This window comes from Staurois parvus, unplaced genomic scaffold, assembly GCF_062004578.1.
Source record: "Staurois parvus isolate SC_StPar_1 unplaced genomic scaffold, SC_StPar_1.0 ptg000609l, whole genome shotgun sequence".
NCBI classification, from domain to species: Eukaryota; Metazoa; Chordata; class Amphibia; order Anura; family Ranidae; genus Staurois; species Staurois parvus.
Window position 1 is genome coordinate 266,287 of NW_028318405.1, and position 18,043 is coordinate 284,329.

At 41.9% G+C, this 18,043-nt stretch overlaps 1 protein-coding gene across 1 annotated transcript; it reads left to right on the forward strand.

Annotated features, from left to right (window-relative positions):
• Positions 1-11,444: 11,444 nt before the first annotated feature.
• LOC149449620 (olfactory receptor 10A7-like) lies at positions 11,445-12,359 on the forward strand. The gene has a single exon (XM_089692990.1). It carries the CDS (start codon positions 11,448-11,450, stop codon positions 12,357-12,359), a length of 912 nt encoding a protein of 303 aa, XP_089549116.1. The 5' UTR covers positions 11,445-11,447.
• Positions 12,360-18,043: the final 5,684 nt, after the last annotated feature.

Here is an 18,043-nt window from a genome sequence, read left to right on the forward strand (position 1 = left end):
TTTCGGTCAGGTGTTTTATCAACCCATGGCTTACAAAGCTGTGTTCCTGTCTCAAATCTAGTTTGGCATATTTTGACCTATTAAGACCATTTATCCGGATGGGGATGAACAAGTCGCTGTTAACCCTTTCAATACCTGTCAAGAATTGGGTGTGATCTCCCCCTTTTCTTGGTTTATCCTCCTGATGAAAAGATATCGTAAGGATGTCATCTTGGAGGGAAATATCTTTTATTTTATCTTGGGGAATTCTAAAAATGTGTTCCTCATCTCTTCTGATAGGGTTATAGTCATCAGGTTTGATAACCGTTACATCAGGAAGTTGGCTGTTCCTGAAATGGATTTCTAATGATCCAGGCCTTTCTTCCACCAGGTGGCAGTGTTGTCGGGAATGGGGAGTTTTAAGTTTCCCATATTTAATCGGGGTATTTACCTGTGACCACAGTACTTGGTTCACACAGTCAACTATTGTGTTCAGCCTTTTTAGGAAGTCCATCCCAATTATCATGTGGTGCTGGGAGATGCTGGCAATGATGATGGGGTGTCTCAGTTCCTTATTACCCAGTTTCAGTTTAAGCCAGGCGGTACCCATGACTTGTAAAGGGTCTCCACCTACACCAATCAATGAGCTGTCAAAACTTTTAAGTCTCGGCTTGGTGGGCATGACATTCGCCACTTTATCAAAATGTTCCTGTGACATGATGGTTGCTTGGGATCCAGTGTCTATTAGGCCGACAATAGGAAGATCACTGGCATCCTGCACCTGTACTGTGGCATAATATCTCCCATCAGATTCAGTCAGCTCACACATGAAATTGGTGTGGTTGAAGATCTGTGGGCCCTTCAATGACATATGACTAGCTCTTGTCTCACCGCATGTGGTGGACACATCACCCTTATCCTCCCTGGTGGGATTCTTGGACTGTCTCAAGACAGAAGCACAACTAGAAGTTGGTGCTCCGTCTGGCTTGTCAATCCCGACGACTTCCGATGCCGCAACTATATTAGGGGCAATAGATGGACACTGAAAAACAGGAGAATTGTTAATAACCAACAAATGGTCCCCCTTTGCCTGAGAACTAGATTCTCTATTAGTAGGCGTGTCAGGGACGGGACACACATCTCCTGTCATTTGACTCAGTGTTCTCCCCTGTTGGTTTAAGGCTTGGTTGCCTGTTAATTCTGTGACCCTTGGTTGGTCACAGGGGCTGCTCCTAAAAAAGGATTGGATGAAAATTGAGTGACAAGCCTGTCCATTTGTTCAGCCATTTTGCTGACCTGTGCCTCTATTTGCCCAATACGCTCAGAGGAGTCATTCTGTTGATTCTCCCTTTTCCTATACTTGCGCTTGTATTTTGGACGGGACTGGTAATGAGACTCAGAGTCAGAACTACTGCTCTGGTCCCGACGCCATTGTTCTCTCTGAGGCTTTGGGGTCTCCCTGTCATTAAGGGGAGCCTGGGGTACCGTATCCCCCCTTTGAGCTTGAGGGTGTTCTTGGCGTGGAGGAAATCTTTAAAATTGGGATTCTTATTGTAATTATGGTTCCTGTTGAAATTGGGGTTCCCATAAAAATTCCCATGTTGGTTTTGGCGAGCATAATAGAACCTCCGAGGATACCATTGACTCCTTTGATTCTCATCACTGTACTGACCCTTACCATACTTTTTATTCTTCTCACTTCCACTACCGTAGTTCCCTGGCTTTTGTCTATCCTTTCTCACCCACTGGTTTTGGGGTGCAAAGTTATGGACCTCCTTCACTTGCTGGGTTTGAGGTACAAATCTAGGGGAACCATTGGTTTTACCCCCACGGACTACTTCCGCATATGATTTCTTCTCTGCCTGCAAATTTGGATTTGGAGGGGAAACGGTAGTGGTTGCTACTATCTTGGGGCTATTTTTGGGTTCTCTTTTTATCCCGCCCTCACTGGACTGTTGGATCGAGAATAAATAGTCACTCTCTCTCACCAACCAATCAAGAGAGCATCCCTTTCTGTAATCCTTTGCAAGTCCCAATTTTATGTAAGCAGGTAATGCTTCATAGAATAGGGTCTTGAATTCTGGCTGGTTAGGATTGGGATCCTTTTCAGCCAGGAAATAGGCATTTCTGAGGACAGCCAGAAATTCTGCAGGGCTTTGGTGAGGACCACACTTTAAATTGTAGGCCGCAGCCTTGGCAGAGGTTACAGTTTTATAAGGCCCAAATTCCATGTGGCACTTATGTTTAACCTCTCTCCAGGACTGATTTGAATAGGCCCTCAAGGTCTCAAAGAATTGCCGGTATTTCTCTTCAAACACCCATGGCAACAATTCTATTTTGGTGTGGTCTTCTCTAATGCCCAGAATCTCTAACGTCTGTTCATATGTTTTCATGTGTTCGGTGATCTCAAGGGACCCTTTCTTAGAAAACATAGGAACAGTGTCCTTCAGGAACTTAATGACCTTTGGGGTGTCATATCTCCTGAATGACCCCTGGGATTTCCCTTCCTGCCTATATGAAACCTCATACTTTTCTTCTGAGCGCTCTGGAGTGTATCTTAAAAGCCTAGGAGGTGACCTATATTCTGACCCTGCCTCACTATCAGGTACTTCGCTGTGATGCGGGTATCTCCGCTCATCAGCCTCCTGCTTGACTGGGTTGGTCCGGTTTTGGACCCCAGAATTTATTTGGGCCGTCAACCTCATAATCTGCTCCTCCAGAGTTTTCTGCTCAGATTTTATCAATGTAAGTTCTGACTGGTCATGCTTATCCCCTGGGTGAACTTTAATTTTGACAGGAGATAACCTTTCTGATCTGAAGTACTCCACCTCATCTTTTAAGTCCTGATACTTCTCTTGAAGTTGTTTTAATTCCTGAAAGTTTCTTTCATACAGGTCCTGAGCACTTCGAAAGTCTCTGACCAATCTATCATAACATTTCTGGGATTCGTCTAAACGAATACCGGCATGACCAAGCTTCCCTTTCAAAGACTCAATGTCCTGATTTTTGTTTTCTAACAAGAGGCGGGCCTCTGACAACTCTTCCCTTAAAGTCATGGTTCGCTGGGCAGCTCCAGCGGTCATGAACCATAACATGGGCCAAGCTTCTAGGAGAAGTCTGTCCCGGCTTTTATCACTTTCTGCTCCAGCAAACACTATTAAAAACCCAACAACCTGGCCCTTTTGGTTGAACAGGTCCTCAAAGGTGCTCATAGCCTGCCTTTTCTCTTCATCCACAAATTCATTATTGCTATCCCCCAGACCTAATCTCTTGCGGAGATAATCTATTACTCCACATTCAACATAATTCTGCCAAGCATTGACAGCTTTCCGGGCTGGCCTCGGAGTTTCTTCCTCAATGCCTTGAGCCGCCATATTTTCCTCGTTATGCTTGGAAGAGGTGGATCCGTGATTACTGGATGCCATTTTGATATAAAATATATGTTTGACAAAGTGTACAAATATACAATCACCAGTGCGTTTTGTGTTATGGTACGATTTCTATGGATCTCAGCAGTGCCTCCAAATTTATCCTGTGGTGGTTTATGTAAGGATATATTTTACTTATAAAGGGCGTGTCCCTTTCCCTTAGATGAAATATTACAGTGCCTCCAGCCGTTAAAATACGGCAAATATTTAGTAAACCAATAATTTGGACACCTTGATAATTTGATCACCACTTATTATTATACCTTGAATTCTTTTAGCCAATATGATTTCGTACCATACACACAAAATTTGCCTTATAATAGATAAATATAAAAATTTATTTATGTACAAAAATTATATATATATTAACACAAAACACAAAAGACTGGTGATAAATGAATATTGGTACACACAATCAAAGATATACCCTACCAATGTAATACACAATAATAAGGTTTCTAACTAATTACATCAATATCACAATTTTTTTTAAATGATCTGATTATTAATTAAATTTATTAATAATTAATAATTTCGAGTATCTCAAAGGTTATATTCTCACAAGCCGTGGCCATAGGATTGCAAGAAGCTAGCCCTTGATATATTATACTCTGATTATTAATATTCAATAAATTATGAAATATAAAAAAAATTTATAATATGACACCACACAATTTCGAAACAGTAAAACAGGATCTCTCTACATATATCTAACTACCCAATATTGTTGTGATACACTAAGGTAATTCTATGATTCCACACAACAGAGAAAATAGGTAATGCAAAATCAAATAAACAATCTCACCGCACCCGGCATTCAGACTAGGAAACTCTCCCGTGGATTTAACTGGCAGTGGAACGCCTTTAGAATGATGACCACAGGGGAAATTGAGATAGAGTTCAATAGTGTGGGAGAATGTAGGAAGTTATAAGGACAGAGGTTTAGAAATTTAATAAAGTTTTAGGAAGTTTGAAAGGATGGAAGAGAGGTTATAGAGAGGTCACTTCAGATGTCTTCAGAATCAGGTCTTTCTTCAGTCAGGTTTTCTTTTGATGAGGTCTTTTCTTTTGATGAGTTTTTTTTTTCTTAAAGGTACAAGGGCTTTTATACCAACTAATCCATTGTTCTAAGATACCTTCCCACCAGGCTTCCTGATTGGCTAGTTGAGAAATGTGTGTACATAAGCTATTTCTCACCTGCCCGCCAGATGGCAGTCATGTATCATAGAACAATTTGAGTATTTGAGATGACTCACCTCGGGTGGAATCTTAAGGTAATTTCATGGATTAAATATACGGCTTTTTCCAGATATAGAAGTGATCATACCTATAATATTTTAAATAGGGACCATGGAATATAGGTGTATATTCAGTTATTCCTTCTTGGAATACCATCCTGTCTGCTTCCTGATAAGACATGTAACTAATGCTAGTTTATAATATATCTTACTTTTCATCATCTCAATACTCAAGTTAGTGATATATAGTTCCCATTGTTGAATATTTGGTGGTGTGTAAAACCTATCCTTTATAACATCTCATTTATAATATGTTTTTGGTATATCTTTGTAGTTAGATACATTCAATTTTTTTTAGCTTTAAATGTCCTGAATTTAACTTCTTTGTTTTAGAACCAACATTTTCTATGTGTAGGGAAAAACTCTCTGTTTGCCTGGCTCTTGTATTGGAGTCACAGTAAACAACTATTAATACTTTCACCCTTGGTGGACAATAGCATATTGTGATAGTTTCAGAGGTCTGTTGGTTTATCACACTCTGCAAGGTTTGGGTAAGCTCTCAGACAATCAGTTTGGTTCCTCTATTGTCATGTCCAGACCTTGTATATGTTTACCTGCTATTGAAGTCTGAATAATGGTGTTTGACCACCTGTAGAACTTCAAAATAGTATATTGTCTCTGGGAGGAAAAAAAATCCCTTCACCCATTACATTTCTCTAGCTAGATGGTCATTCGACTTTCCAACCAAGACAAATTAACCCTTAACATCCGGCTATGCTGACTTGATGTTATATAGGATTATGTCTTGATAAATCATGTTTTTGAGACATAATTCAAAAGGTCCACAACACCATGTAATTGGCTGATTAGTAATTTGTGTTACCAAACAATTGGACAGGTGTACCTAATAAAGTGGCCAGTGAGTGTACGTTAAAGATATATGATGTTCAAGATCCCCACCCCTATTCAGAGATGGTTGTCCTGTTTTGACCTCATTCATGCTCTTGTAGCTGTTCTCTTTGTCCAGAATTTGCATTTTCTTTGAAAGAACATCTTTTTTTTTTGTTAAGGCTTGGCCTGTAGAATTTGACCTCCTACGTTGAACCATTTATTTGTGGCAACGTTTTTGTCTCGCCAATGTACAGCTCTGTCCATTTCTCACCACCCTGCACTGTATATACTAAGTTGCTTTGCTTTGTTTGGGTGTTGGGTCTTTGGGATGTACAAGCTTCTGTCTTAGTGTATTGCTGGGCTTGAAGGACACAGGGATGCAATTTTTGTTAAAAAAAATCCTTATTTTTTCCAACACTTCAGCTACATTTAGGATGACTATATTACATGTTGTACTTCTCCCTTCTGATGATCCAGTGTTTCTGTTTGACTTTGTCAACATTTTAACAAAGGCTCAGTCTGGGTAGCCACAAACAATCAAAGAACCCCTGAAATATCTGTTATCCATGTTTATAGATACTCTGTTTACTGATACCATCTCAGCCTGTTTAAAGAATGAACACCTATGTATACATCCTGGCACCAAGAATGAGATTGTGTAAATAAAACAGGATGGTTCCATAACTTTTGGACACCCAGGGGCGGACTGACCATTTGGAAACTGCCCGAGGGCCCGAGGTCAGTAGGGGGCCCCATGAGATGCCCCTGGTACCTTTTTCATAGTTTTTTTTGAGTTTGGGCAAGAGCACAGGGGCCCCATGATCCCCTATTGCCCGGGGGCCCCATGAGTTGTCAGTCCGCCCCTGTGGACCACTAATCCTGTTTTTGGACAATCAACATCTACATAATGCATTATGATTGGATGAGAGTCTGAAAGTGTGGATATAAAATATAAATTCTGAGATATTTTCCTGACACTCATTGGAACTGAATAGGTGGCTTGAATAATCAAGAAACGTCTTCAACAGTTGAATGTCATTAACTACTGATAGCTATACCATGACATAGTTAGAACCTTCACACACTAAAGCCTTGTACACACTGTAAGATTTTTTTTTTCAGCCCAGTGGGCTGAATGGAAAAAAAAATGCAGATCGCTGTACTAACGCAAGTGGTGTTAGTGCAGCGATCTCCCCTCTCATGTTATTGTGGTATGAAAGCGGGACTGCCCCCCGCCAGAACACACAGGTCAACCATTGGCTGAGATTGCTGATCGGAAGCCAAACAACAAACCTCTTTCAGTCATGCCTCTTCAACAGAAGCCGGATAAAAGTCCAGCTTCTGCCAGACTAGTTTCTGTTGAACAGCCGATACAACCTGATATTTGGCCCATGTATATTTATTTTCGTATTCTCAATGCAGCCCTTGAAATCCCATTTAAATGACTCGTTCAATGTTGTAGATTATGTTTTTTTTATTTTGTTGTTGGTAGATACTGTATCACCTATGACAGTAGATATTCCCTATGGCTTAGCTTTCTATGCCTCTATTTTTGACAATAGTTTGTTTTTTAGCCCCCAAAAAGAAGTGTTTTAAATATCAAGATTTGCTCTCCATAGACTTTAATAGGGCTTTGGATAAAAGTTTGGATTTTCCAAATTTTAGGGATGCTTTTCAATACTGGCTGTGATTTTTACCTGTGCAGATGCACTTAGTCCTACTCAATGCTCCTCACTATCCTGAAGTTGTAATAATAGTGTTACTAAATTAATGTATATTTTCAGATGAAAAAAAAATTGAATGGGACAGGAAAAAGTATAATATAAATGTGTCTGTCACATACGTGGTGGAGATTGAGCTGGAGAGGGGGCTCTTACACCTCTTGTCCAACACCCCCTGGTAGTGATGACAGGAGATATGAGGGCACAGAGAGGAATGAGGACCGGTGTAACAGGCAGCACCAACTACAGAAAGTAGATGACCATAGATCACCAGGCAGGAACCAGGAACTGGAACAGCGAGGTGCTGGAACATCAGGCAAAGGGCAAAGTCAGGATACAAGCCATGAACATTACATAAACAGACAGCAAGGTATAGGAGTGCAAGAAAGGAGCAGAGTCAAAATACAAGCCGAGGTCACAGGAGGCAGGCAGAAGTCCAGGTCAAAGACAGGTTCAGGGGAAACCCCAGTCATGCATGGGTAAGCAGGTATAGCAAGTGAAGGCTCGGGATAAGCAGGAACAGGGGCGTACTGACAACTCATGGGGCCCCCGGGCAATAGGGGATCATGGGGCCCTGTGTCCTTGCCCAAACTCAAAAAAGCCTATGAAAAAGGTACCAGGAGCATCTCATGGGGCCCCCTACTGACCGCGGGCCCTCGGGCAGTGCCCGAGTTTCCAAATGGTCAGTCCGCCCCTGAGCAGGAACTAGCTGAAGACCATTCAGCAATCTGTTTGTTTCATAGGCCAGCTAAAATTGGTTCTTCAGCACTAGTGCCTGCACTGTTTGTGCACATGCTAATACGTTGCTATGTGTGTGCTAATGCCCAGAGGTGGACTGACAACTTATGGGGCCCCTGGGCAATAGGGAATCATGGGGCCTCTGTGTCATTGCCCACGCTCAAAGCACACCCAAAAAAAGCCTATAAAAAAGGTACCAGGGGCATTTCATGGGGTCCCCTGCTGACCCCGGGTCCTCGGCAGTGGCAGAGTGCTCGAATGGTCAGTCCGCCCCTGCTAATGCCTATATTGCATTGAGCCTTCGCTTAGAATTATGAACATGCCCATAAATATGAGCATGTAACAGTCTTCTGGTTCCAACACGTACTGAGTATTCATCATTTTATACTGTGACAGTGCTTTACCATGACAATGGGTTAGAAGGATTTAGATCAAACAGGGCTCTCACAGATGCAGGTTGAAGGGCTCCAGAATGTCTATGCTGAACAGAATTCATATTTCTAGTTTTATCTGGGCTTGGTAAATCCCAGATTGGTTTTTGGAATCTGGAGGCATTGAAGTGTCTTGAGAGGGATAAAGTCTCTATCCCTGGGTCCATGTCTTACCAGAAACCAACAGCCTGACTGTGCAGATGTGCCCAGCCTTTAAAATCAAGAGTCTGGCACTTAGGACATGAGATCCCCGGCCCAGAAGTCAGGATGTGGGCCAGCGCCGTGGGGAGCTGTGAGAGGGTACATGCTTTGTATGTGTGTACTGTGGTGCTATAAAATGGCCTGAAGGAACAGACAAAAGGATTTGAGGCAGGAGCAGTGATACTTCAAGAAGAAGTCAAGTTTTTGTGTTTTGAAGTGGTAATGGACGTGCCTGTGGGGGAAATGCTGTAAGTTACTTTTGAACTTTTTCCTTTAAATAAAAGTGGGCCAAAAGCCCTGAAACAGTATTTCCTGTAGGTCTGAACTCACTAGAAAGCACAAGGAATGAGTAAAACCTCCAAAATATCACAATTCATCATACATAAAAATAAATCTGAGGTAGATATCTTAAACCTCAGCTTGTATGATTCTCCAATGCTGTATGTTATGCTGCTTTTTTAATATATTACCTTTTATCAAAGCTTTTCATTCTTCCATGTGACACATTGGGGGTGCACTTGAAAGTGCAGTTGCTCTAGATCCCAGGGGAACATGGAAGGAACATTTTTTAAAAAAGCATTATTGCTTGCACATGATTGGATGAAAGAAATCAACAGAGCTTTTCCTCCTTTCAGAGCTTCCCCTTGGATATACAGCAACTGCACTTGCAATGCACAGCCTATTTGCCTTTAGTAAATCAACCTCACTGTGTGCCATTCCTCTTCAGTCTTCTTTGAATAGCGCCATGGTAATGCCCAATCCAGGAGGCAGGACTATGACGCCCCACATATTGGTCTGTTGGGGGATCACATTACTTTATTTTTTTATGATGTGTAAGTAATTAATGTAAATTTTGTTTTACTTAAAGTGTAATTTCACCTTTTCACAAAAAAAAGAAAAGAACACAGGGGCGTTGCATTATTATTATTATACAGTATTTATAAAGCGCCAACAGTTTGCTCTGAGGGACAGAACATGTGACAGAACAACAACAATACAATGCAAAACACGAGGGGATTGAGGGCCCTGCTCTTTCGAGCTTACAATCTAGGAGGGAGGGGATGGTGGTACAGGAGGAGATAGCTGTGGGGGATGGAGTGGTAGGAAGAGTGGAGGAGGTCGGCAAGTTAGCAGGGGGTGGGGTAGGCTTCCCTGAAGAGGTGGGTTTTCAGGGTGCGCCTAAAGGAGAGGAGAGTAGGTGATAGTCTGATGGGTTGGGGCAGGGAGTTCCAGAGGATGGGTGACACCCTGGAGAAGTCCTGGAGGTGGGCATGGGAGGAGGAGACCAGGGAACTAGAGAGAAGGAGGTCTTGTGCGTGTATTAGGTCGGTGATGTCGTTCGGGGCAGTATGGTGGACAGCTTTGTACGTCAGTGTTAGGATTTTGAATTTGATCCGCTGGGCAATCGGAAGCCAGTGGAGGGAGTGGAAGAGGGGGGTGGTGGGGTATTATCCACCTTTCAGGAAGAGTGTAGGACAGGAAAAATATTCATTCCTCTTAGGCCTCTGTAGGAGTCACCAGGTGAACTTCTGTCCTGTTGCATGGTGTCACCTGGGTGTCCCCGCTTCCATCTTTAGTAAGGGCAGAGCTTACAAAAAGCCCTGGTTCACTGCAATTGATGCACATTCTGCATGTAGTGAGGTTAGGGAGTGGAACCCGCTCGTCAGAGAGAGTGAATATAGCACAGGGACAGGTTCCAGAGGAGGGGGACAGAATAGGGATTGGCACAGATTACGCTGAAGACTTTTCCGCTATTGTGTAGTGCATTTGCCTGTACCCCCATCTGTGTCAAGTATCTCTGGCCTTGGTCTTCTGCTCTTCTGCTGGAGTTCCATCTCATGTGTGAGTTGTGTTGCTTATTTATAACTGTTGAAGAGACTCAATCGTTGTATCTGAAACTATTACTAATATAGTCTGCTTTCCGAGTCTTCCCTTTGGGTGCCTACCACCTGGGTCCCACCGCAGCTCCCAGCCTACAAAATAACACCCTGCAACCTCTCCACCCCCCCTCCACCCCCACTGCATCACCAACATACCTCCAGTTTATGAACTGTGCTCTTCTCAATCTTTCTTTAGGGCTTCTGGAAATTTTGGGTCTTGGGTTTGTAATAGCCTTTAGTTTTATTTCTGAGAGTACAGGAAAGATGATAGCAGATAAATAGTTGAATATGTAGAGTAGAGGGTTTTTTTTTTAACATGTTATAAAAGAAGATTGCTAGATTGTAAGCTCTGACAATCAGGGTCCTCTGTTTCATCTTGTATCAAATTGTATTGTAACTGTCATGTCTACCTTCATTTTGTAAAGCCTTGAGCAAACTGTTGGTTCTATAAATCCTGTATAATAATAAGAAGAAGAACCTCAAAACATATTGGCTTTCTACTTATACATCATGCTACATAAAACCCTCTACTGGACTTATTCAATTTTTGTGGTGCTCTTATCTTTCCCATACTCTACAGACCTCTCTAAGATCTTTTGGTGATATCTCTTTTGAGGACTACTGATTTTCATGGACTCTGGAGTCCAGGACTCCTCCAAAACACAACTTAAATTTTATTGCAAAAGAACAATAAAAGGATGAGGATTGAAGGTGATTTAGAAATATGAGAGAAAATATTGGGAAAAAATAATGACCTAATGTGGTAAACACAACAAAGCCTTTCATTTCCCTATTCTTCTCTTTCTTCCTGTAACAACGTTTAATCGCATTTGTCATCATTAACAGATGCTTAATAATTATTTTACATTCTGTGATTCACATACTAATGCTTAGTGTTTGTATTTTTACCCACCAGGCCACATGTGGACAGAATAAAACAATGGTGACAGAGATGTTTCTTGTGGGGTTTGGGCATCTCCAACACATAAATAATTGTATTTTTGTTTTGTTCCTCATCGCTTATCTGGCCACAGTAACAGGGAACATGTTAATCATAACCTTAATATCTACCAGTGCAAGTCTCCAGTCTCCCATGTACTTTTTTCTGAGCAATCTATCTGCCTGTGAAGTAATTTTGACCACCACAATCACACCTAACATGCTGTACATTTTATGGTCAAATGGAGGTTTCATATCATTCTTTGGGTGTATTATCCAACATTACCTGGCATCCTCAACCGGTAGTGCAGAATGTCTTCTGTTAACTCTTATGGCTTATGACAGACATTTGGCCATTTGCAACCCTCTGAGATACTCTTCCATTATGAACATTAACACTCGTAACCATCTGGTTTCTTGGACATGGATGGTTCCATTTACAGTCATGGCCATGTTGATAATTACGATCTGCCACCTACAGTTTTGTGGTTCAAATACTATTGACCATTTCTATTGTGATCTAGCTCCACTTCTACAGCTGTCTACTTCAGACACATATCTGGTAGATATGGAAATAATCTTCATAGTCCTTTTTCTAGGCGTCATCACCTTTGTCTTGATCATAGTCAGTTATATCTCCATATTTTCCACCATCTTGAAAATTTCCTCAAGGTCTGGAAGACAAAAAACCTTCTCCACATGCAGTTCACATCTAGCTTCTGTTTGCTTGTACTTTGGATCAATATGTATTACTTATATGGTTCCATCTCAGCAAAATGTGAAGATGAACAAGTTTTCCTCTGTGTTATACAATGTTCTAATTCCTCTTTTGAATCCAATGATTTATAGTTTAAGGAATCACGAAATGAAAGATAGTTTTAAGCATTATTTTAAACTCATTAATAAACAGTAACAATCGGTGTGTAGAGTTCTTTATATATGTCAATAAGCCATCATCATCTCCATATTGTTTGTTTTAATAAGCAGATCACCAAAGGAGTGGGTTACTAGATTGAACACCATATTTGATTTTTGCAAACACAAAATATTGGAGGACTTAAAGTAATTCTATTAGATTCGAGCAAACATAGAAAATTGATAAGTTGGGTATTAGTGCTTTCAATGATTTTTGGCTTCAGTATTTTCATTGAAAATTTGCGCAATTTTCACACACAATTCTTATTGAATTTATTGAAAACATACTTGAAAGTAAAATAAATCTTGTGTGGGGAAAAAAGACCCCTTAATGTGTAGGTACAGACAAAACATTTTATGTTTAGCTTTTGATACGATTGAGAAAGTTAAAGCAGGGGTGCCCAACCAGTGACCCACAGAGCCTTCTGATGTGGCCCGTCATCCCACAGCGTCAGTGCTGTGAATGGAGCCGGTGGTAGAGGAAGCAAGGAACTGTGGAGCAGAGCTGCATAAACCAATGGCTCCTGTATAGCTCAGTCTCCTGTCATAGGTGGAATGATACCAAATGCAATGCCTGGGACAGCAACAGCCAGTGATACCTAAATAGAAGGCTGTTATTAAAGGTCAGTTTATTTCTAAAACCACAGTGTATATATGGGCATATCCAGGGGCGGACTGACCATTTGGAAACTTGGGCACTGCCCGAGGGCCCGGGGTCAGTAGGGGGCCCCCATGAGATGCCCCTGGTACCTTTTTCATAGGCTTTTTTGAGTTTGGGCAAGGACACAGGGGCCCCATGATCCCCTATTGCCCGGGGGCCCCATGAGTCGTCATTCCGCCCCTGGGAATATCTGTTCTGCAGTGGTAACTGGGCTGCTTTCAAACTGGTCCGCAGGGCAGAGCCATAGACATATGTTATTACCTGCGGGTATGGCGGGCTTTCAGAGAGTGCACCACACCTGCAGGATATAATAGACGTCTATGGCAAAGTGAAGCTAACCCGAAGGAAAGCCACAGGTGCACTGCACTGCACCTGTGGGGAACAGATCAATAAAAGTAGGTGCATGGCCAGTGGGGGGACTGACCATGAGAGCACTCGGGCACTGCCCGAGGGCCCAGGGTCAGTAGAGGGCCCCAAAAAATTCCCCTGGTACCTGGAGCCCCATGATCCCCTATTGCCCAGGGGCCCCATGAGTTGTCAGTCCGCCCCTGTGCAGGGCCTTCCCAATAAAAAACATATGCAAACTCTATCTAATGCACGTAATGAAAAATTGAAAAAACACAAACAATGTAAAATATTGTAATATAATATACTAGAACGTCCAAATGGTAAATAGTAAAAAATCGCCAACACCATATTCTTGTGAACAAAAAAGGAAATTAAGTGATACATTCTTTTTTTAAAACCAGCAGTGCTCCACCAACGTGTTCTCACCAGATCACATTGGCCAACAAAGTAGCCAGCAAGCATTTGATATCAGATCTTGTCTTTAGCCAAGTACAGTCATGGCCAAAAATATTGGCACCATTGCATTTCTATCAGATAATGCTTGGCCCAGAAAATTGTTGCAAATACAAATGTTTAGGCATTCTCATGTTTATTTCTTTTACTTGCATTGGTATGACACAAAAAAGGGAAGTTTTATTGGGATTAGCCACAAACTCTTATTGGGAAGGGCCAGCGCCTACTTTTATTGATCTGTTCATATATATATTTAAAGTGTCATTTTACACTTAGAGGGGCAGCTGCCTTGGGTATGGGTTGTGTTGGTTTTAGTCACTTAGTTTATGGGATGACACTTTCTTATCACTAATTTAATTCTTCTAGGGGTAGGTTTCATGCCTTCCAAACCCCAGAAGTTTTATGTGCCTTGGGGTAGGTAGCTGAGGATAACATCATCTACAGCAACAATGAGGACTCAGGTTCCTCGGCCTCCAGTAATTTGAAGCAAATGGGCTCCCTCATGCTCCAGAGCCTGTGAAAGGGCTGGTAACAGGGCAAGGGTTGGTAACCTTCTTTGATCCACGTTAAGGGGAAAGTTAAGTAGCTTATCCTGCACTCAGAGGGGGCAGAGGAGGAAACATCTGGAGGATATACTACAGAATAATAATTTCCAGAGGCTTACAGAATAAAGTGTCAGGGGAAAAGTGTCTTAGAGTCTTTCTGTCAGTAAAAGATGGAGCGGCAGTGGGGTGGTTGCCTGAGAAACTCCTTTAAAAAAAGTTTTTAGTCTTCAGATCCCAGGGTTGCCTGCTGACAGTACCTATAGCAGCTACTGTATCACATGGTGGATGATTATCTGAGGGCAAGAATGGATACAGAGACTCTCTGAATGAATGACTCCCTTTACTATTGGGTCATGAGGATGGACCACTGGCCATGAGATTTGTCTGCTGCCAGTACCTATCAGCAGCTGCTGCATCACATGGTGGATGATTAACTGAGGGCAAGAGTAGATACAGAGGCTGTCTAATTGGATGACCCCCTTAACTACTGGGTCATGAGGATGGACCAATGGCCAGAGCTTGCACAGTTGCACAATTGAGCTGCTGGTCTATCCCTCAGCCAACATGCTCTCTGGGGTTTTGTGACTGAAAAAAATAGTGCCTCTGTCAATGGACACTGTTGACTGGCTGACATTCACCAAAATGGATCAGTCTTGGATAAGCAGCAGCTACTAGGCTCCTGCTTCAGATGCTTCTCATTAATTATTTGGGGGATCATGCCACTCTCCATTTTTCTTTTTTTTGCTTCATCCAAAGCATTTTATTTCATGTACAGTTCATCCAGAAAGTATTCACAGTGCTTACCTTATGCCACATTTTGTTATGTTACAGTCCTATTCCAAAATGGATTCAATTCATTTTTTCCTCAACATTCTACAAACAATACCCAATAATGACAACATGAAAGAAGTTTGTTTTGAAATCTTTGCAATTTATAAAAAACCCCACATGTACATAAGTATTCACAGCCTTTGCCATGAAACTCAAAATGCATCCTGTTCCCACTGATCATCCTTTAGATGTTTCCACAAATTGATTGGAGGCAACAGGACAATGACCCTAATCACACAGCCCACATAACAAAGGAGTGGCTATGGGCCAACTCTGTGAATGTCCTGGCATGATCCTGCCAGAGCCTAGACGTGAACCCAATTGTACATCTCTGGAGAGATCTGAAAATGGCTGTGCACCGATGTTCCCCATCCAACCTGATGGAGCTTCAGAGGTACTGCAAAGAAGGATGGGAGAAATTGCCCAAAAATAGGTGTGCCAAGCTTGTAGCATCATACTCCATATGACTTGAGGCTGGAATTGGTGCTAAAGGGGCTTCAACAAAGGATTGAGCAAAGGCTGGGGATACCTATGTACAGTACATGGGGGAGGGGGGGGGGGGGGGCTGGGAATACTTATGTATATGTGTTTTTTTTTTCATTTTTTATTTTTAATAAATTGCAAATATTTCAAAATGACCTTCTTTCACATTGTTATTATGTAGTATTGTTTGTAGAATGTTGAGGAAAAAAATGAATTTAATCCATTTTGGAATCAAACTGTAACATAGCAAAATGTGGCAAAGTTAAGCGCTGGGAAATCATTTCTGGATGCACTATAATAAAAAAATAATCTTGCATGCTGCCACCATTTCCCTGTCCAGTCTCTCTGAGCAAAGTCAGCCACCATTAGTACATCTCACTCTCTGCCACTGTTAACATCTTTTGCCATTGTTGTAGGCCTGCTACCATTATAGTCTTCAAATTTGGCAATAGTTACTGTTTTTTGTAACAGCAATTTTATTGTGGCACTCTGGAACTAAGGGGCCAAGTACCATTCTCCTGGCAACCGCCAAACCCAGACATGTCCATCGGTTTGCCAGACAGAGAAGCATGATTCATCACTCCAGAGAACACGTCTCCACTGTTCTAGGGTCCAGTGGTGGCTTGCTTTACACCATGGCATCTGACGCTTTGCATTGCACTTGGTGATGTAAGGCTTGGATGCAGCTGCTCGGCCATGGAAACCCATTCCATGAAGCTCTCTACGCACTGTTGTTGGGCTCATCTGAAGGCAACACCAAGTTTGGAGGTCTTTAGCTATTGACTCTGCAGACAGTTGGCGACTTCTATGCACTGTGAGCTTCAGCATGCGCTGACCCCGCTCTGTCATATTACGTGGCCTACCACTTGGTGGCTGAGTTGCTGTTGTTCCCAGTTGCTTCCACTTTGTTATAATCCCACTAACAGTTGATTATGGAATATTTAGTAGCAAGGAAATGTCATGGATGGACTTATTGCACAGGTAGCAACCTATCACGGGACCACGCTTGGAGTCACTGAGCTCCTGAGAGCGACCCATTCTTTCACAAATGTTTGTAGAAGCAGTCTGCATGCCTAGGGGCTTGATTTTATACACCTGTGGCCATGGAGGTGATTGGAACACCTGAATCCAATGATTTGGAGGGGATTGGAACACCTGAAACTAATGATTTGGAGGGCGGGCCCAATACTTTTGGTAATATAGTGCATCTCTCAGTGGACTTAAAATAGATCCAACTAAACCATGTAGCTGTGAATTTATGCATATGGATAAGCTCCTCCATTTTATTTAATCTCACAAACCATGCCTGAATTGTCAGGAACCCTGAAGAACGTCAATGAACTGGAATATACTGTACATCCTTGCTGCATTCACCATATGCATAGCTAAGGTTTGGAAGTATTCTCTCTTTGGAAGGGCTGTATGGTGTAGAAGATATTGGGCCAGAGTAAAGTCTAGAAGAAGTGAGGTAACCTGCGTAAGACAGATTTGTTTATCTCAGATCACGTTTGCTGGATATCCCTGTGACATAGAACAAACAATAACAAATAACAAAATGTCTGCTGAGAGGGAGCCCTTCTGTCCTGGGAAGACATCATACGACGTCCTCCTAGGATCGCACCTCCCACAGGCCATGCTCCAGCGCGCTCTGTCATCTGCGGTGTCCACCAGACACAGTTGATGACAGATCACTGTACCGGCCTGTTGCTGATATCATGTGATCACTGTGACCAATCACAGCAGATCACATGACAATTGTACACAACGAATGGCTTTTATTCATGCCATTCATTGTGTACTATAGTGATGATCCCTGTGATTGGTCCCAGTGATCACATGGTACAGATGAGCAATCTTAGCCCATCTGTACCATGTGATTAGCTGTGGCCAATAGCAAACACTAAATGAATAGTTTTCATTCAGAAAAAAATGTTACTTATCACAATAAAATTAATTTGCAATTACAGTATGTAAAAAAAATCCTAATCCCCTCCCCAGAGTAGTACAGTGTTTCTATAGTAACACTATACTGCTCTGGCCACTGTATGTTTTTTTTTTTAATTAATCTTTATTAACATTTTTCGATGACATAAAATAAAATAAACAATAAGTCAGTAGATATACTTCAATCTGACAAAGAAGTAATAAATACAAAGAAAACCCCCATATAACAACAGAGGTAAACAAATGTCTTGACCATAGTTGTGCATACATGGAATATCCATGACAATTTCCAGTAAATTCAAACAAATGAAAGAAAAGAGAAGAAAAGGAAAGAAAGAGAAAAAAAAAAAGGGAAAGAAAGAAACCCCTCCCCCCACACAGCACTAGTATCATGAACCTGGTGATGGAGGCCAATGA